Source organism: Monopterus albus, unplaced genomic scaffold (assembly GCF_001952655.1).
Source record: "Monopterus albus unplaced genomic scaffold, M_albus_1.0 scaffold30.1, whole genome shotgun sequence".
NCBI classification, from domain to species: domain Eukaryota; kingdom Metazoa; phylum Chordata; class Actinopteri; order Synbranchiformes; family Synbranchidae; genus Monopterus; species Monopterus albus.
Genome location: NW_018127910.1, coordinates 1501868 through 1523201, shown reverse-complemented (window position 1 = coordinate 1523201; position 21334 = coordinate 1501868). Strand labels below are relative to the sequence as shown.

Genomic DNA, 21334 nt, shown 5'->3' with positions numbered 1-21334 from the left:
ATTTAAGTGCTCACCAAGTAACTGCATATTAACATGATATTTAACATTAAATGAGAGAAATGAAAGCCCTGAAATGGCAGATATGTTGCAGGACTTTTTGTCACCAGATTGAGACAACAATTCTATGCAACAAACACACTGTTCTCCTCAGCAAGCTCTAAAATAATGGCATGTTGTGCAATAGTCTCCTTTCTGAGACAGGAGAAATGGGCTCTGTTGTGACAGCTGGGTATATACAATCTCTTCAAAGTGAGGAATCTACGACTATTACTGTCAGTGTTCCTGCTCAGCCAACAACAGAAATATGTGCAACAGTCAATGCACCAGAAATGTTCTCTTCTCCATTATTACCCTAAGTTGTCACAGAGGACAGGTCCAGGTTAATCTTTATACTAATGGCTATTCTTCAGTGCACCCTCGGACACTGAGAAGACATAATGACTGTAAATAATGTGGCAGATCATAAGCATGACCAATTCTAATTCTTTGTACTGAGAATGCCTTCTTATCCTCAGAGGTACATCAACACAGTCTTTATTCACTAGGACATTTCTCAAAAGTTAATTCGCACCACAGGGGCTGTGTTTCTGTTGAAGAGGGGCTGTCGACTCCAAGCTGAGACTGGAGTTGCTACCAGCACAGGACTGTGGTGAGGAAATGGCTGTGGTTAAGGAGGAAAATCCAATACACCAGGGGGAACACATTGTCTTTATTCGATTAGTTCCAATTAGTGATGTGAAAAATTCACAAGAAGAAAACTGACACAAAGAAGATGATCAGCTGTGATCTTTTCTGCAGTTTTACCACTGTGACACATATAACAGTGAATAAAACAAACACACTGATGCAGAACAGGATTCATGTGCCCGCACTGACAGCCTCATCTCCAGGGGAGGGCTATATGATTACCAAGCTTAAAGCTGTACATGGGACCTGAACCTGAGAAGCTGAAACTTTGATTACAAAATCTGCCATTTTAAACTATACATCGTTAGCAGGATTTTTATGATGAGATTTTAAGAAAGTACAAAACGCTATTGCTATTTCAGTTTACTATCACTACAAATGACTCAAACTATTGTAGAACAAATTAAAAAAGAAATTACACAATGACTCCCATTCATACTGTGGACAATTTCTTTTTTTGATAATTTTGTTGTTTTTACTGCATGGTTTGAACCGCAACAGTGCAAGCTGTAAGCAATTTGCCCAGAGATGTGAGGGGAGGCCCAAAGCAATAAGGTGGTGTTATTAAGCAGATTGCATCTGTGCCATATAATCTTACAAAGGGAAGGAGCGAGGCAGAGATGCTAAGTCTGCACTGGTCAGAGGACACACAAACAAGCCAAACAGCAAAATTTAATTACCATTGGAACTAGTGCTTACCTCTTGAGGGGCATCTCGGACAACTTAGCCCTGCAATTCATAAACACCTGCAGTCTCATATTAACCACTTGGCTGAGCACCTGCAGAAGAAGAAGAGACCCAGTTAGAAATCAAGAGCAAAGCAGAAAGGGCACTAGTTCAAGACACACGCATTTCACTGAACAAAAAGACTGAAAGCAGATTATAGCTTCACTGCCCACTGCTAAATTCCTGCAGGTTCATAAATGACGATGCACAGATATTCTTACACAACGTCTTTCTTGGTACAACTGTGGTCGAAAAACGAATGAGCCACTGGTTACAGGCACAGTGAGCTGCTTTCCTCATGCCAAGCGGTAACGTTGATATGTTGGCGTGATACTTGCTAGATTACTGAAAAGTGTACATTGCAAACAATGGCTACTAAAGGTGGCTGTCTTTCTGACTATCTATAATGACAAGGTGAGTCATATTTTCATATTCACAAATAATTCACCACAGCCAACCTGCAGCAAGATGCTGCAGACAGCTAGTGAGAATCAGTGAAACTAAGCCCACTAAGAAAAATGTTTCAAACTAACTTTATCTGGTCAAAAAAGGCACATGTCCTAACAAAGAAAGGTACAGTAGCTTTCAGAATAAAGTTTTTTAAAAGAATTAAACCATGAAACATTTGATTATAATATCAATCAATCAATCAATATGAGAATGGGGGGGGGGGAGAAATTCTGAACTTTTGCACCTTGCAAAGCTTTGAGTTACCGTTTCATTCAGTACCATTAATTTCAATTCAAGGGAATTTAGTGTGCCCTATTTAGGGTGTACGAGCGAAGAATGCAGCTTACGATCAGCAAGGCGGACATCTTCTGAGCCTCCCTAGTGAGAGGATCAACGATGGCCACCACGTCATAGAGTACCTCATTTTCACGTGGGGAGAGATGAAGCACACTGAGGGAGGAGAACAGCATACAAAAGCAGATTCAGCAACACAAGGTTAGACAACTCTTATTCAGCAGAACTGCAAATCAAATAAATTTGCCTTGCTGCACAGCTTGAAATGATGGTGTAGCAATTTTCAGATCCATTATAACAAAAGAAGAACACCTCCCTGTGAGACTGCAGAGTCAAATAGACAGTAAACAAAAAAAAAAAGTTGCCTACCTGTGGCTGTCTTTGATAAAGTGGACATCCCTCCTGACTTCCCCTTTGGGGGCTGCAGTTAAGAGAGCATCAACTTTCATGACTAGGTCACTGGCACTAAGAGAAAAGAAGTGCAACAGGGTCAGTCCATCATTTGTTAATGATATGTGTTAGATGTCAAATGAAGCTCACAGTCAAGCTGTTAACAAGGCAGCCTCATAAATCAGTGAAGGCAACCTTTAAACTGAGAGAATCACGTTTTCTTCACTATTTTCATTAAGGCTGACATTAACAGAACACTTTCTTTAAAGATGCTCAAATGTGCCATCAGAAAGAGTTAAAGGTGAAAAGAAGATATTTTGTGTCAAATAACAAGACAAAAAAATACAAACATACTGCTTTGCCTTCATCCCCATCTGTTTAACTTTGGCTTTGACTTTCTCTGCAGAACTGCTCAGTGTAATCTTCTCCAGCAAGTGGAAATCCTCCACTGTGAATTCTTCCTCCTCTTCAAACGGACCAAGGATCTAGAGAAAACAATGCATTCATAACACCAACTCTACCAATTATTACGTCAGCATGTATTATATACAACTTTCCAATGTAATATGTTTTTAACACAGTGTTGTATCCACTTAAAGTCGAGGTATTCAGGGATGCGTTTGCATCCTTTCTATGTTGGAAGTAGAGCCCTGCCACTGCAGCAGAGTGATATAAAATGATATTAATTGTTACTGTCATCTCAGAGGCTGGTCTCTTCATCCATTTATGTCAGCATCGCTGCTGCTGAAACATCTGTCATCAGCTCTGTACACACAGTCAGAGCACACACACACACACACACACACACACACACACACACACACATGTACAGTGCCATTTGTGCCACCTGTGACCTTTGAGAAACTGACATCATGCTGATTTGACAGTTCTAAGGAAGCACTGAAAATACTAGAGGGAAACACCTCCACAGTGCGGCAGCTTAGAGGATTCTGTTCCACTGTACCAAACCACAACTGCCAATTTTTGAAATCAGTGCTTTTCCTCACTGACAGTATAGTCTATCCCACTTTTTAAAAGTTTCTATATTTTTTTATTGCAACACAAAATAGCACATTAACAAGACAGAGGACAGCACATGGAAAACGACGATATAGGACAATTACAAAGGGGACTTATGGGGTTTAACATTTGGCTTGTGTGTGTGGTGAGGATCTGTTCAACTCTATGCAGTCTGGTACCTGTGTGTGTATATCTATCTATCTATCTATCTATCTATGAAATAACAAATAATAATACTATTTCTGACCTGAAGCACCAGCACCGCAACAAGACAAGACCACTACTGGCAGGCTCCAGTTCAGCAGAGCGAGGTCAGCCAGGAGAGTGGTATCCTTATTGTAAGTTAAGTTAGACTCTCTCTCTGTTTCATTGTTTAGCATGGTTTCTCCTGATTGTTTAAACTGGGGTTATGCAGATCGGGGTCAGACCCTGACTTTAACAGGAGAGGCCAGACCCACTGCATGATGCATTGATGTATTCCTCTCCTAAACAGCTCCCAGACCCTGAGTACGGAGCTTGTCTAAGAGGGCTCAACAGTCCGGCAATGTTATGCGTGGTTGAGGGAAAGGGAGCAGACTTGGCCTTCCCCGTTCCACTGTTTAAAAATCAAATCTGTTAATCTGTGTTCTCAAGTAACCATTTGTGAAGATACTAAATGAACAGTGCTGGGGTTGAAGTCCACTCACCCTGCCGTTGCAGATAACTGCCCGTTGTCCAGGATTCAGTTTCAAGACGTCTCTACAGAACAGCTGCTGACTGCGGATAAAATCGACCTCCATTGTGTTGAACTTTTTCTCAAAGGCATCAACATCCATGCCCTAGACCAGAATAATGAGTTTGTTTAGGATATTACATAAATTGATTGCATTATTAAGTCACACAGTTCTGAAGAATTTGTGATGTGCTGAATAAACCAACAGTCTTGCTCAACAACCTTTCTTCCTTTACAGTCGGACCAAAACAAAATCTGAGTGATGCATTGGCGTAGGGAATGATGTATGTAAGGCAAAATTATTCACAATATAATTGATTCCTTTCATCAGTGCAATCACTGCAGTTTTCGAAGAGAAAATATTTCAGCCAGAGGACCAAGCTGTCAGAAATGCACATTAGTGAAAATGAGATTAATCAATTTGTAATTAATATAACAAACTCTTAATTAAGTCTCGGCCATTTTTGTCTATAACAAATTAGGTGTGGGAGTGTGGAGGGTTTGTGGAGTCAGGTTATTGGTTTCTCCAACTCATTCTCTCCTCAGGAGAACAGGTGAAATACCAATAATGTCAGTAGAATCCAGTCAGCAAGTCTGTCTGGCAGCCAATAATAAACTCATATCCCCTGACTCTGGGCCTCAACTCACACAGCCACCTCCTACCCATCCTTCCTTCTCTATTTCCAGTTCAATCTCTCCCCTTTGTTTAAGGCTGGTATAATTTAAGGACAGTTTGTTAGGGTTGGTCCCAAATGCAACCTGTGCTGTATGACGTTTTTTCTGAAAGGCGAGACAGGGCCTTTCCTGTCAGCTGATTTGTTAATTAGAGCCCGAGAATTTGTTTGTGCAAAGCAGCGTAGGTGGATATTGCACATTATAGCATAAAGAACACCAGTGGTTGTAAACCACTTACAGCAGCAAAGTGATGGTCAAGCTTGGCTGAACACGGGGGAGGGGAAACACAACCGAGAACAGCGACCAGAAGTCTGGCTGTTCATCCCATCCTGCAGACCAGTATTGTTTACTTAAAGATTCAGAGTGTGGAGCCTGTCTTGTGCTGGCCCCTGTGACAGATCAAGTGGAACTGACACTGAGTAGGCTGCTTGCCTTGACATCCGCAGACTGCGGCACATCATATGACCTCTAGAATGTATTCTGTTAGCTGATGTTCAAGGAAGGAATGAGAAGATGGGCTCATCAATCACCATTTTCCCCAACCGTGCACTTAAGCAAGCAGAATCAGACAAATGTCTGCAAGTGGTTGTATCCAACCTTTGCTTTTCTAGTTCTTACTATTATTTCATCAGTGCTGCCTAAAACATAATAATTTATAGTTCCAGTCCAAAATTTGAACAAACTTGTTCATTCAATGGCTTTGTCTTTGTTTTTATTGTTCTCTCCATTGTAGAATCTACAATGAAGATTAATACCAAAGACATCAAAGTAATAATAAAACATATGGAATTACATTAAAAAAAATGTTTTAAGATTTAAGTAGCTACTTTTTCTTTATCTTTGCATTATCTTGCCATTCTCTCAAACAGCTTCATGAGGTAGTCACATGGAAAGCTTTTCCAACAAATGGGTTCACACATATGCTGAGCACTTGCTGGCTTCTTTTCTATCAGTCTATGGTCCAGTTCATTCCAGATGACCTCAACTGGTTTTGGTCTGGTGACTGTAGAAGTCATGTCATCTGATGCAGTACCCCATTGCTCTCCTCCTAGATCAAAAAGCCCTTACGGAGTCTGGATGTTTTTATTTTTTCCTTATTGTCCTGCTGTTGGTTCCACTGTGAGCAAGCCAGATGTGACGGTGTGTTTCTGCAGAATGTTGTAGTAACTCAGTTGGTTAAGTGTGCCTTGAATACACCATCGGCAATGTTACCAGCAAAGCATCCCCAAACCATCACATCTCTGTTTTTATGCTTCACGGAGGGAACCACACACTGCAGATGGAGACATGGCAGTTTGGACCAGAGACCTCAGATTTGGACTTGTCACACTAAAGTACAATGGTTTACTGTCCATTCCTTGTGTTTCATTGCCAAAGCAGCTCTCTTCTTTTTACTGGTCTCCCTCAGTAGTGTTTTCTCCTGCAGCAATGAAGTCCTGATTTAAGCAGTCTCCACGGAACGGTTGATAAGGAGATGTGTCAGCTACTTGAACTCTGGGAAGCACTGATGTGAGCTCTAATCTGAGGTGGCGATTCCTGAAGCTGGTAACTAATGAACGTATCCTCTGCAGGAGAGATAAATCTTGATCTTCCTTCCTTGCTCTGGTTGTTTTGCGAGCCAGTTTTCTCACGTTTTATGTTTTTTGCGACTGCAACTCGAGTCCGAGTCCTGCTGCAGATAGGAGGTATCAAATTCTCACATATATACCCTGTAGTGACATTCATGCAGCCTGTTCTTGTCTGTCAGGATGTGGATCACATGTGCTACTGTAGAAGCCAAATATCATATCAGTGTACCATCTTGGTAATGCTACTCGCTAATTAGCTTACACTAACTAAATGTAAATAATATTTTTGATACTTTAAAGGAATCTACATAGATTTTCTACAAACCTTTTATTTTTTTTAAAAAAAGCCAAGGTTTCCAAAAGTTAAATATTGTCTAAACACAAGCAGCTATACAAAACCTTTGCCTAAAACAAGTTTAAACTGCGTAAAACTTTGATTTAAAGAACTTTCTGATCAAATTATTAATAGACAAGAACATGAATGTGAGCAAACAATCACTGCCATTTTTTTTTTTTGGTTTTTAATATTTTGTCATCAGCAATCAACAGACTATAATACCAAGCTGTACCTGAAATTCAGGTCACACAGTTCAACTTTTATGTGAATGTGAAAAGTAGAGAATCTAAAAGGTTTCCTTTTGCTTAAAATATAAAAGAAATTCAAATGAAACGCTTACCTGCATGAGTAAGTCCTTCATCTTGGTCCCCTGTTGGAGGAGTTGGCTCTTCTCCTCTTTCAGGAGTTTTTGCACAAAGTCTGCTGCAGCCTTATTCTTCTGGGTGAGGAAAGCGGCCCAGATCGCCCTGTACAGCACAGTGTTATCTGTGCTGGGCTTTCCACTGGGGTTATCTATCACTCCAACCCGCACTCCGTGGCTAGCCTTCTGCTTGCACACACACACATACACAACAGTGATATAATTCACACAAATATCACGCATTCTCATATTTCCAGACACAGCAGGTGTCACTGAGGAAGCGCACCAGGAGGAGAAAGTGTTGATTGCCTAAAAGTAACAGTAAAGGTTTTTTTTCTTTTTTTCTACCAGTAAAGAAACTTTTTTTAATAACCACCAGAAAATAAATGCCTTCTTTCTGTATTACACATAATCCATCTGCAAGGTATCAAGAGTGAACATTTCATTTTAGAGGCATATGTATTAATGATTTTTAGGCAGCACATTGCAGAAGATTCATTTTCATATTAAATGTACAAGTTTTTGTCATAAAAAAGCCTAACCTGATAATTATAATCCAAACCATCTCAATGTTCTTTATATCTTACATTTGTATGTGAGGTATAAATTTACAACAGACAAGATTTGTAGGCAGCCCTGTGAGAGACTGGCGCCCTGTCTACACCCCGCCTTTCACCCAATGTCAGCTGGGATCGTGAACCTATTCAGGAATAAGCGGTACAGATAATGGATGGGTGGACTGAAGTTTTGTAGGCACATTGACGTCAAGTGCTAAATTTGTGTCAAAGACAGCTCAGTGTAGAAAAACTGTACTAACAGAGTCAGCATTAATTTCTTCTAAGGATTTAAAGCTTGCAGTATGACTAAAACTAAAACATTTTCACTGGTGTTAGGACTCTCAATTTCAGTACAATAAGTTCAATATTGATGTTTTTAACATATAATACACAACACACATAACTACAGACTATATACTGTTCAGTCAGGTCGTTCCTGTTAAAGAGAGGTTCCCTCTCAGTGAAACTGACCTGAATAAATAAAGGTTAAAAATTACATTCCCTTAAACAAAACATGATGAGATAAAAGGGGAGAAGAAGACAGAGTTCACTCACCATATGTTTCAGAGCATTGAGTAATAACTTTCTTCCTGAAACCTTCTCAACATCTCCAACTATCCACATGGTCACAGTACTCATCCCATCCGCGCCTAACAGAAAAGAGCCACAGTTCTATAGTACTGTAAACCTTTACATATCACATTCAATTTTATCTATCATTACTCAGATGTAATATTTTCTTTATTAATGTTGACTGTTTTATTACAATAAAAGAACTCTTGTACTGGAATCTGTATCGGAATTGGCTGTTGCGTATTGTAATACTCAAAACATAGCCTAGTGAGCTGCAGGCTTCAAGCCAGATGGATGACGCTGTGGAGGTGCACATCATCACTGTTTCATTAAGACAAAAAAAACAAAGAGGTTCTAAGTTGGAATTCTTATGTTAACTTGAAGGGTCCAAGTGTTGGAAAATGATCTGTTTACCCTTTCCTCAGTTGGATATAATTACCAGGCTATGGTTTCCAAGGCCAAGCACAACTTCCAAAGCCATAAAGATTATCCAGTACACCTGTCTTTCAAACCTTTCAATGCTCATTCATCCGTCGTCTCTAAACAGTGTATACAACTGTCAAACTATTGCCAAATTAGTCCAAAAGATCACAACAATGGCATGAACACAAAACAAACAGCCAATCCATTGGAGTGCTTTTTCAAAGTAGTGACCCCTTAAACAACCCCAGCCAAAGAACTTTAAGTCCTGCAGAAAATGCAGGACTTAAAATGCAGGGATGCACATGATCAGTAACAGTACGCAGGCAGGATGCCCACCCCATCACCAACAATCATTATACAATGAAAGTCATTTGGCTCACATTTGTTCCCTTTTCTGATCTTTGGTTTGTACAACACCTGGCACCTCTTGATCATGCAGGCATGAGTTGGTGCCAGATGACTGGCTGATTAGACAGTTGTATTAAGAAGCTGATGTACAGGTGTTCTTAATAAGATGGCCACTGATTATATAATCAAAGCAAGGGCAAATGTACTATTGAGCTCTCAGTGTCAACCTTGATGCTTACATGGCTTTCACAGAGAGCTAGTTATACTTTAAAAGTCTTCATCCAGCTTACACACTGACAATCACATGAAAGTGAGAAGGAAAATGAGATATAGTCGTTTCAGTGAATGTTCAGTTTGTGTGTGTGAGAGGCAAGGGAGAAAGACATCTGGCAGAGAGCTGAGTATATTAGAGGAGAATTGTACCACCTGTCATAGTTACATTCCCCCCAGCCAGTCAGGCAGTCAATCAGTCAGTAAAGCAGGCAGTCAGTCAGTTAGCTAGACCACAGAGGGAGGATGGCAATCAGTGTTCTCAGCCTCACTGAGACAGCTACACTCTCAGCCTGAGCAACTCTGACGATCATTTAGACTGTTGGCACAAAGCCAATCACCAGACCCGGCAATTATCTTGCTGGAGGTGCAGCCTGTCTGTCTTAACAAAGGTCAATTTCACACTTTCATAAATCACTAAAGCAATGTAGGTTTAATGTCTGTTTAGATGTTGCTCATTTTACTATTTTTCATCTAGCAAATGTACTATAATTGCTCCAGTTTTAGATAAGAAAATGCAAATGTTTCAACAAGTTAATATTGTTGCAAATCACTGAGTTACTGAAAACGACTTAGTGTGCATTTCTGCAATTGTGTTTGCTGGGAAAGCAAGGCATGAAATAACAAGTAATGCCTTACCGGTGTTTGTAAAGTACTTCATTCTCTTAGCCATCACTGCTGTTTTGTCTCTGATGTCCAGGAACGAAAACATAGTTGTGTCTTCCCAATCATCTACAACTGCAAAACGAGAAATAAAAAGTAAAAACACCAGAGGAATATAGACAGTTAATCAATACTGGGTGGTGTAAAATGAGTAGCACCGGTCACCTGGTGTGGCAGTGAAGTCAAGGAACTTGCGGTCAGTGCTTAAAATAAGAGGGTTCATCCTGGGAACCACATTGGCCTGCTCCATTAGATAGTCCACCACATCTGAGCCCTCAGTTAACTGACCCTGTAAGCAAAGGGCAAAAGGAATCAAAGTTATACAGGATATTATGCATATTATGTTATGTAGACTATAAGCATGAACAAACTGCCGCTAGTACAGTTCTTTAGTGTTTGTTTACTTAAATTCACCCACATATATATTAACCTAAACGTTCTACTACATAGTACAAAAATTTTATTTTGGTACGTTGAATATGGAGAGAGTGTCTCTTTCTGTTCAGATGTATCGTACCATAAAGACAGCTCTCTGCAAGGTGGTGGTGGTATCCATTATGCGCTGCAGGATGATGGTTTCCAGCTCATCTGGGTCCATCTCATCCGGGCTCAGAGGGACTCCATTAAATAAAGCCAGAGGTAGGGCACCCAGGCCGCTCTTTTTGTAAAAGAGGGCACCATCCTGGAGCAAAATCACAGACTAAATCCTGGGCTCTTGTTCCTCATCAATCATTCATTAATTTATAATTACTAATGAGCACAAAGACAAAACAAACTGAATTTCCTTACCATTCTTTTGTCATCATACTCCGATTCTACACCTAGAATCCTTTCAGCATTGGCTTTTGGGAATTTTCTCTTCAGGTAGTCAGTGAGTGTATCAACAGACAGCGTCTCCCCTACATGTACTTTGCTGTACAGCTGCAAGGGAGTGGAAAGTCAGAGCAGATTTGACCGTTACTGCCACTGTCAATAATTTCCAACTCTGTTTGAAAGAGCTGAAACCAGGGCAAAACCCCACTGACTCATCTAGTTCAATAATGTCTCAAAGTATGGGATACCACGGTGCACAATAAAACAACTTATTTCTGAGGCATGAAGAGATACGAGCAGGCAGAGAGAGTGCTTTAGTTATGCTTTAAGAAGTGCTCGCTAAAACAGCTAAGATTTATATATGCGATGTACTTACTGAGACCATGGTTACAAGAGCCTGGGATAAATCGTACTCGTCTGCAATGTAATTCAGCAGTCTGTAAAATCCAACTCCTGCATCTGAGAAGCCATCAATATCATCTTTGGTGTTGACAACAAACACAAATCCAATTCTATGGAAAGGGGACAAAACCAAGTATTCAATTTGCAGGTGAAATGAGAATCACTATCTGGTAAAGATTTTAAATGCCAAGAGCAGATCACATAAACAGCAGCGGAGGTGTGAGAAATAACAGCACCAACCTCAGGGGAATCTTGTGCTTGTAGAAAAGCTCTGCTAGTTTCACCAGCTCAACACTTTCTTCCTGCAATGGATCTAGGAACAGCACCTAACAAACAAAGGCATAAATCGGATAACAGATGCAAAAATACACCCAGTCTTGTATTGATAATCAAGAACAAAATGACATATTACAAATGTACTCTGTACAATATGCTGTTTTGTGTGAGTGAGTTCACTTAGTACAGTCAGAGTGTTATTATAGCAAACACTCCACAATGTGACAGCATTTCACAAGGTTCGGTTAAGTCAGCAGAACAACTGTACAACAATGAAGACCATTCTCACTTCCAGTCCCATCATCGCTACTACCACTAGCATTTCTGTTTTGCCCTCACCAGGTTGAAGAAATTGCGTCGGATCTGCCGGATGACTCCAGGAAAAGTGGCTCTGAGAAGGTCCTGTAGACCCGCCGGCCACCCGAGGTACGTCGAGTCATTCTCTATGTCATTTATCCACTGGAAAGCACAGGATAAAAAGAAATAAATTCATGAATTAAGTGTGAATAAAAAAACAGCAACCCTAGAATAAGTAGAGAATCAATATCTCACTCGAGCATAGTTCAGACTGATAGAGCAGAACAGTATTTGCTATGCTGTGATTGCATTTCGTCTGTGGTTATGGCAACAGTTCCTACCATACAAAAGAAATCCAAAATAATTGATCCCTCCTTATTTAGAGTTTTTGTGTGTTTCTAAGGTTGTATTTTCAGTACACACATAAATGCGACATGATCACGATACCCATTTACAATAAGTGGTTTATTCTGATATCTAATGGTTTAGTGGGGCCTATACATAACTTATGTTTTTTCATTCCGTGTCTGTAACCTCCAGCAGAACGACCATCTACCTCCTGTCCTGACACCAGTCATCCATTCGTAGATACAGTATTTAATGTCCAATGCAGGCACCATTGAATTCCTGGGCGTGACAGCTACTATGCCCTGTATTTGACATTAATGACTCACTGTGGCGACAAGCTTATCCTGGTATTTATCAAGAGCTCTAACATACTGCACAGTGTTGCATTTGGTGACTTTTTAAAGTATCATTTCTTTACTGTGCAGTATACCTGGAATATTTAATCACAAAGTATAAAGATTTGTGGATTCAAACTAAATGTACTATAACTAGAATAGCCTATGTTGTAGAAAATCTACATCTGATTTCTTACTGATAGTACTACACTACACTGTTAGCCTCAGGATTACATTCACACAGTGTTTAAAATAAACCTTTCAGCCCCTGATTAATATATTTGAGGCAATATGTTGTCTCACTGTATGTAGACCGTGTGTATGCTCATCCAAAATACAAGCAAAATGAATGTTTCAAGTTGATATTAGATAATGCAGGAGAAGCGCGTTTCCCACAAGATGAAGAGATATCCGTAGTTTTCTTTTTCTCTTGACTGATTGCACTTTTGTAACTTGCTCCTATCATCTTTGTGTCAAGTTTAGCTGTGGAACGTTCTAATTGGCTATGATAGAGAAGCATCAGAACGTATGACGAACTTAACTTGGGATTCACTCTCATGGATACTCTGAGGGAGTGTGCCTGCTTTCAAGTGCTAATAAAGAAACAAGAAAAGGAACCTCTCTTCTGAGTCATTCGTATCCTGCCTGCTCAATAGACAGGTAATTTTGCACATATTTAATAAACTCAGTGTTATATGATGCTGCAAGGTATATCAAATATTTTAATTTGATGTGTTCTCATTGTACACTTGTTACAAAGCTCTACCATTCACCATCAGAGAGAGCTATTAGATATGATGTTTATAATAAATGTCCAAAACCAAAAATGCTAATTGATCCATTATTGCTGGTCAATTCGGCACTAACTATGGTCTTTTACTCTGTAACAATAAAGCCTCCCCATGGTATAACTGTCATTATTTCTCTAACACTCGGTGTCTCTTTCTTTCAGACACATACTGTGGATACTCTCTGTCTCTAGAAGGGGAGGTGAAAGCTGAAATTATAGACATTTTGGTTGAATGTGGACATGTTTAACATCTTCAGTTCTTTGGCATTTTTATAGTACTTAGAATATTAAAATGGCCACAAGGGCCAACATTATAATTTGCAAGTTTTTAATTTGATAGCTTTTCTTGGCTAACTCTCCAGTTAATAATTGAGGTTTCTGGCAAGCTCGAGACTGTTGCAATAGTCTAATGACTGATCCACTGAATCACACCCTAGTGCAAGTACACAAAGAAGAAAAAAAACACCTGCAGTGTTGATCTGATGAATTATTCTTCTGGACAGGACTCACCATTATTGCTGGGTGTCTGATATCTAAGGCATAGTTGTCATCCACAGCATTCACAGGTAACCTCAGCATCTTGCTCTGATATTCTCCTTTTATACCTAGGTTATGAAGCCCCTCCAAGACCCTGGCTTCTCCTCTGAGGATGTCCAAAATGCTGTAAATGCAAAATCATGTTATTTTCTATACGCATATTACTGCAGATGTGTAGCAGTGGCTTTAAATTGCAGCCAACTCTGATCTTGTTGCAACAGGGTTACTCAGGCGAAGCATGGCTCTGAGGCTTCCTGGGGAGAGCACAGGCAGACCACCACTCCCTCCTGCTGGGTTCCTACCTGAAAGGGTTGTGAATGTCCAGATCGATGTGCAGCCCATTGATGAAGAGCTCCCCGTCTCCTGGGTGAGCGCCAATGGTCTCACTGAGATGCTGAAAGAACAAGCTCAAAGCGTCAGTCGGATGCCAAAGTCCCCTAATTGAGTGATTCTACCTTTCGTGTTTTATATTTTGATAAGAAAAGATGTGCACAGAGACTACAGCAGTAAGCAGAAAAGAGAAAGCCTGCACAGAGACTAGAAGAAAAGTAAAATGTCAAAATTGACATTGTAATGGAATTTATTTCAGACAGATTAGATTCTCTTAAATAAAACTTGTGCAATAACTAAGGTAGTTATTTAAAAAAAAACCTCCTGCAGTATCATATGGGAATGCTGCTGATGATTTCGCACCTTTTGGTTCTCCTCAATTTCTTTTCTCATTTCCTGCTTTACAGCCACTCTTGTCAGTGATCTGTGGGAACAGTAAAACATGTACAGTCACCATCAGCTTTTACCACATCCCCAGTCAGCAGTAAAATGCCACTTTTAATCTCCAAAAACCCTCAGATGGTATGTTTGCAGTCTATTCACTGTAAACACCAGACTCTTACTCAGCACTTTTTGGTGTTATTACAAGATGCCTGAGCGAAAACAAGCAATGTCAAAAAGCAGATTAGATCTCTGTATAACAGATGTATTTACTGTGGACACAGGGAAGAGTAACAATGCTCAAACAAATGGGTTTATGTAAAGCATATTTCCTTTGCACTTAAATGATAGCATTTGTTGTGGATGGATTCACACACACTGTAATACAGAGAAGGGTGCACAAAAGCTGGATTTTGGAATGGTACCTACTCAGCCGGAAAGAGAAAAGAAGATGAATTTTTTTTACCTGGCTTTGCTTGGAAAGTTCTGACTCAGGTCTCGCATGAGTTTCAAAGCATCAAACTTTGGCACGGAGATGATTCTGGCAGCTGCCTGGAAACTCAAATCTGTAATTATCAAATAATTAAATCAACACTTATACATCTACATATATGCATGTGATATTTAGATATTAAATCCATGCAAGACAATCAGTGCATTTTACATGGCATGTGCTCCAAGACACTGACAGTGTTAGTAACTGTTAATCAATGAAAAGGGTACAAAACTGTACAAAATAAAAGCATCTCCTGCCACAAATGGTAGCTATAATATACGGTAACTCCAAAGCTAAACAACACAACTTCCACATTGCAGTTACTAAGCATTTCAACTGTTATGATGAACGTCTTTTCTAACAATCAGTAAGTAACTCAAATAGAAGATCAATACCTTGCATTTCCCACACTTTGAGCGGAGCCATATCATTTGTACTCTCCAGAAGATGTTTGCGAAGCTCAACAAGTTGCTCCTGCAGCTCTGGATGAACTTTCCTTAGAGGAAGTTTAAAAAAAGGAAGACACAGATTTAACACAACAATTTTAATTTTAGCTGCAATTCAAAGTCTCACAAATCACAGGATGCCAAGCAACAACAACAACAGAAAGTACAAGAGGATTCAAATCATTTGCAATTAACATGTTATGGTTAAGCTACTTACTTTAATGTTCCAAAAAAGAATCCTTGGACTTCATCATTATCATCATCCTCAGCATTTACTGCCTTTGAATCTACAAAGCAAAATAGACTGTGTCTAACTGCTTTGGACACAGCGAGGTCCAACACAGAATGTTTAATAAGTTACCAACTGACCTTTTACTTTGGTGTCATCCACAGCTTTGTATTCTGTGCTTTTGATAGCCAACTCAACACCATAGCCAGATAAAAGCATATTTCGAGGCTTTGGATCCTGCAGCAGTAAGAAGCAGAGTAAAGACCTAAATGTAACAGTGTACAGTTTATTTTACATACGCTAAAGTCATATGTACTGTGATAACACTCATTAACACTACAGACCCATCCAACAGGGGATACTTGCCACCTACATCTTACAGTATATGGCCAAAATGATGTGGACATCCCATAATTAGAGGGTTCAGCTGCCTCAGCCATACACATGTTCATAAAATCAATCAAACAAAAATATATTTCATTAAATGGCCCATAATGAAGAGCTTAATGACCGTCAATGATGCCATCTTTCCAATAAACCACTTAGGCTAGTGCCACTGTCGCCCTGATCAACAGTAAGGTTAACTGCTGTTATGAAGTGGCAATGTCTCAAAGCAAGAACAGCTTAGCCACAATGCAGTAGGCTGAGTGCTGACACACAAAAAGTAACTTGTCTATAGTTTCAATCACCAAGTTCCACAATGGCTTTAGAATCAACATCAGGAGAAGAGATATTTGCCAATAATCAGCTGGAAAAGTGTAAAGGAGACCCCCATTGGACTCTAGGCAGCTAGATGACCAAATTTCCTGTCACATACCAGGAGAGCCTACTTATCTGAGTGTAAAGATTGACTGTGCAGCTTGTTGGAGGAGGTATTGCTGGTCTCTATTGTTTGGGCAGGGCCCTCCTGACCCTTATCATAACCCTATCTAATCAGCTTTGGACATTGTTTTGTGAAGCCAGGTCTTAAAATGTGTGTTCACATTCTTTTGATCATGTTAGGTACTATATTATGTATACTGTCTATGAGCTCCTATATGTGTTTGTGTGTATGCTGTTTGTTAATTGGAAGGGACTGTTCAATACTACACTCAGTGAAAGTTCTAAACTATAAAAGCTGCCTGCCAGTGGGAACAAGATGTACACGGTCCTGCTGCAGGTACATACAAGAGCAGACTGACTGACATTCAGCCTTGACATTAATGTCGCCCAGATTCAAAGCACTGTCTCAGTCTTTCACAAGCACAATCAAAGGACTTTCACACCCACACACACATGATTTTTTTTTCAGCACAAAGAGAAGCACCTTCTACTCCTGCAAAGGCATCAGTTTATAGTTGTTAAATTTTGAGGAATTTGATAATTCTTCTTTTGAACATTACGCAATAATGCGATCTACAGTTAATCGCTTTGATGATCCTTGTTCTTCAAGCATTTCACAAAAAAACTATCACTGTTGTATCTCTGCCATAGTGCCATCATCCAAGTAAAGATGAAACAACAGAGGTCTGTGGCACAAAGAAATTGGACTTTGGCTGTACAGACAATACTTGTCAGTGGGATAACTGCTGTTTTTATTGACCAAAAAAAATAATTATACAATATCATAACCCTTATCTTTTCTCTTCTATCTGAAAACCAAAATATATGAGCACAAGTTAGATTACATAACATATCTGCTGGGAAGTCAGTGGACTTCTGACTGGGTGGAAAAGCATTGCTACTCACCGCTACAAAATGTCGAAGCACATATATAAGTTTGCCCTCTTCAGCCTTTTCTGATAGCACCTTATGAAAAGAGGCAAACTTCTTGGTGCCAATCTCAGCATAGAGAATCACAACTGGCACATCTGTTTTAACAACCCCTGGGTATGTGTGATCATTCTTGTATAAATATGGCTTTGGCCTGCAAACATTTGGAAATGGAATGGCATGTCAGGCATAAAATAATTCCAACATTTTTACATTTGTCAGAGGAAAAGTTCAGTCAGTGAAAGCATCAAAGAATAAAATTTTAATAATAATATAACTACATCATCTTCTTATCTTGTTCTGCTCTAAGGATTCATTTAATCTACGGAGAGGAAGACAGAGACAGTCCATGTTACCTGCCTGCAGCTGCTTTAACGAGCTTCTTGATGTCCTTCGTACTGCAGCCATGTTGGCCATGGATGGAGACAAAGGCAGGACAAGCCTCAGGTGGAGGCTCGTCACTGGCTATCTGTTCAGAGTAGAAAGGAGAGAAATGTTCTGGCTAATGGCTACATATCAGTGCTAATACAGCTAGAATCTGGCCCCCTCTGGATATCTGAGCTCCATACCCTCTCTAAGGCTTAGCGCAGTCACCCTACAGAGAAACTGAACCATAGTGGAGGGGTTCATGTGCCATGGGAGCAGTGTCGTCAGGGGCAATAGCCCGGTTCCAGTCACTCATAGCAAATTGGTCCCAGGGGACGGGCCAGAAAAACAGCAATTCCAAGAACCCCATTGAGTTACACATTTCAGAGTTGTGTCACCGTACCCAGATTAAGGAAACCAGGGCTCTCTACTGGACCCAGACTCGGGAGGGGAGCTTATATGTGAGCATCTGGTGGCCAGGCCTTGGCCCATGGGGCTTTGTCAGGCAAATCCCAAAGAAAAAATGGCATGGAGGCATGCTACCCTGGGGCCCTCTACCTGCAGGGATAGGTATAGGGGTTTGGTGCAGTGTTGGGCAGCAGGCCAGTTCAGGGGTGTGGGCATGTTGATCCCTGGCATCGTGGACTGGTTCTGCAGCATCTCAACCCTAATTGATTTATTCTCAACAGTCTCCAGCGGTCTCCACCCTAGACTACACTGTGAGGCACAATCACTTAATTTCTGCTGCAAAATGCCATTACACACTAATATTTCACACGTATTTAAATAAGAGAAATTCATCACCCAGTGCACTGTTGTCACCAAAATGAAATGTCTCCTTATCACTGAAACCAACATAGTGAAAAGGCTAACACTAAGGACTGTGTACACAAGGTGCACAGGAACTGCACAGAGCCACTTAATATTAAGGTCAGATTTAGTTTACAACCAACTCAGTGGTATCCATTTCAAACTTATATATAAACAACAGTTTCAATTAAAAATGCTTCTTCGGGGATCTCTCAGCATGAACCATGTATTCAAGTACTCCCTCTATTTAGAGTACCGGTATGCACTTAGCAGTAATACAACATACAGTAAAGACAAATGTCTCGACACAGTAAATTAATGTTGTCTGCCTGTTCCATATTCAGGAAATGTGGAACCTAAATCTTCCCTACAGTATGCCAGTAAATTACCTTCAGAAACCTGGAAGCTAAATATCATGACTGCAATGGCTGATGAATGTCAGAATTGTTTGATTTGAAATTCAATTAACTTTTACATTTAGACAGAATATGGAATGCTTTGCATATAAGGATATCCACACAAAGTATGTTGCTATATAGATCTGAGAGAGAGAGAGAGAACAAAACGCAATCTAATCGATTTTGATCACCAGCGCTAACTCGTCATCACTGGATCAATTGCGGATAATTACGCTTACACATTTGAATTCTGGGAGAAACCACAAAGATATGCAAGTTCTGTTGTGAGAAAATGAGTATCGATGTGGAGTTTTTAAAACAGTGTTTTGAGAATAATGAGTGTCATTTAAAGACTTTGCCAAAGTAATTGAGAAAAACTGCAAGTAAGACCTGCAGAGCACTCTTGCAGACAATGAAACAGCCTCTAACAAGAAACAGACATTGCACTCTTGTATTCCCAGGTTGCTTTTACGAAGGCTGTATAATAGATAGATCCTTACTATTTTGACCACAACATACCTGCTGGGATGCATGAACAGCTGGTGAGTAGGACCGCAAGGCCAGAGCAAACCTGAGGAGATTAACTTGAAGATCTGAGAGGAACTGGCCAGCTTTTTTAATGACCAAGTTGTAGTATGAGCGTACAGACTCTGTAAGACACATCAACATTTGTAATAATCAGACTATTTACATGAGAAGCACACCTGGCATGGTGCAAAATTGTTTATAATCTGTTATCATACTCCTCTACAGTTCACATACCGCCTTGTTTGTATACAGTGAGCTCCTTCACGGTGTCAATAAACTGCCAGAATTTCTCATTCCCATCTTCTCCAATAAACTCACTGCACAAAAGAAAATGAAAGCATTAAGTCACCAACAGTCAGTATGCACCTACAGTAAGTAACAATATTCTGACTCCCCAGCTGTGCAATCATTTTAGATTTTCTGGTAATGACAGTGCCCAACTTGTCTTGGTTCCATAATGCCTGCTATCATCAAGCATCACACAGTACTACAATCAGACAATCAGAATATTTTCACACACAAAAAATATACAGTATGTTTCTGATCAAAATTTTGAGCACAATTTTATGTATAGTAGGTAATTAACCATTTTAACAATAAAATAGCTTTACACTGCTATTTAAGTCCATTTAGGGACACACATTTAAGTTTTAAGACCACTTGAGGGCAATTATTTAACCAATTGTTAGAGCTTTTGGGATGGCACCCATGGATTGACAGATAAAGGTAAACTTAAGATTCAATTTTTCCACAATAATTAAACAATTTTAGGGAATGACACTCTTCACTTGTTCACAGCCACTACAATGTAAGCTCAACGACTACCAAGACAAAACTGTGTTCAAACAATCTGAATAATTTCTGTTTTTACTGCCAGGGCCATAGCTGCCATTGAAGACAGTGAGGTCACATCCTCACTTTATGTTGGTAATTCATTTATGAAGCATTTTCACTATTGGAACCTAATGAGTGGTATACCCAAGCAGCAAACTCTGAGGCTGAAAAATGAATGACAGTGTCAAAACTTGCAGTTCCTTGAATGGCCACTTGAAACTAGCCCCTAAAAGAAATCAATTGCCATAGACTCCCATGTTAAAATGCCCAACTCTACAGCATAAATAAATGTGTTTACAGCCTTGTACAAAAAGGTTCTGGTCTGTATAGCTAATTTCCTCTTCCATGACAACTATACAAGGGTGAATTTTTTACAGCTCACCTGTTTAAATTATACTGAGACTAAATGTTACTTATTAATTAATGGTGTGGCCGCTTTGAATGACAAGTGGGAAGGTCCAGCCATATGAGGCTTGATGCTAGCTGTCTAGAGAGCTCCACTCACATTCCATCTCTTTGCCCATTTTTGGATTAAACCAAGCAGACTAAGTGAAGTGCTGCAAATACAGTGATGGTCAGAGTTGAGCTTCAAAACCGCTTTAACCAACGGGTGACAGCACAGTGGGTTTGTCTAGTTTTTATATACGGTCGCTGGATATACCCCATACTTCCCTTAACCATCACCAAGCATATCCTCCAGAGTTGACAAGCACCATCCTTTCCACTGTTTTTCCACTGTATTTTCTCTGTGTTGGTCACTGTTAGAGGAAGAAGGGGCTTGTAATGCTAATGCTTGAGGTGTGAAGATGAGAACATTGAACCAATCATTGGACCGCTCTGCGCGCAAGCATGCCTCCCCTACCCCCCATCCTGGTACTTGAATTTCAGTAATACACCTTAAGGGGTGCCCAG

General features: G+C 40.0%; 1 protein-coding gene across 4 annotated transcripts in view; it reads right to left on the bottom strand.

Annotated features, from left to right (window-relative positions):
* uggt2 (UDP-glucose glycoprotein glucosyltransferase 2) overlaps positions 1-21334 on the bottom strand; it is a 38821-nt gene that overhangs the window by 16354 nt on the left and 1133 nt on the right. For 3 of the 4 annotated variants that reach the window (XM_020596425.1, XM_020596427.1, XM_020596428.1), the window contains exons 3-27: positions 19823-19905; positions 19580-19710; positions 17843-17955; positions 17463-17640; positions 15875-15971; positions 15723-15792; positions 15455-15555; positions 15030-15129; positions 14546-14606; positions 14155-14246; positions 13826-13976; positions 11885-12004; positions 11510-11595; positions 11244-11379; positions 10844-10975; positions 10572-10736; positions 10220-10343; positions 10031-10129; positions 8333-8427; positions 7200-7406; positions 4254-4385; positions 2902-3032; positions 2527-2622; positions 2211-2313; positions 1387-1466 (exon numbers count right to left, since the gene is read on the bottom strand). In XM_020596425.1, coding sequence (XP_020452081.1) covers positions 1387-1466; positions 2211-2313; positions 2527-2622; positions 2902-3032; positions 4254-4385; positions 7200-7406; positions 8333-8427; positions 10031-10129; positions 10220-10343; positions 10572-10736; positions 10844-10975; positions 11244-11379; positions 11510-11595; positions 11885-12004; positions 13826-13976; positions 14155-14246; positions 14546-14606; positions 15030-15129; positions 15455-15555; positions 15723-15792; positions 15875-15971; positions 17463-17640; positions 17843-17955; positions 19580-19710; positions 19823-19905 — 2883 coding nt within the window. Of the gene's footprint in view, positions 1-1386; positions 1467-2210; positions 2314-2526; positions 2623-2901; positions 3033-4253; positions 4386-7199; positions 7407-8332; positions 8428-10027; positions 10130-10219; positions 10344-10571; positions 10737-10843; positions 10976-11243; positions 11380-11509; positions 11596-11884; positions 12005-13825; positions 13977-14154; positions 14247-14545; positions 14607-15029; positions 15130-15454; positions 15556-15722; positions 15793-15874; positions 15972-17462; positions 17641-17842; positions 17956-19579; positions 19711-19822; positions 19906-21334 lie in introns of all 4 variants that reach the window. The other variant, XM_020596426.1, reaches the window with a different exon arrangement.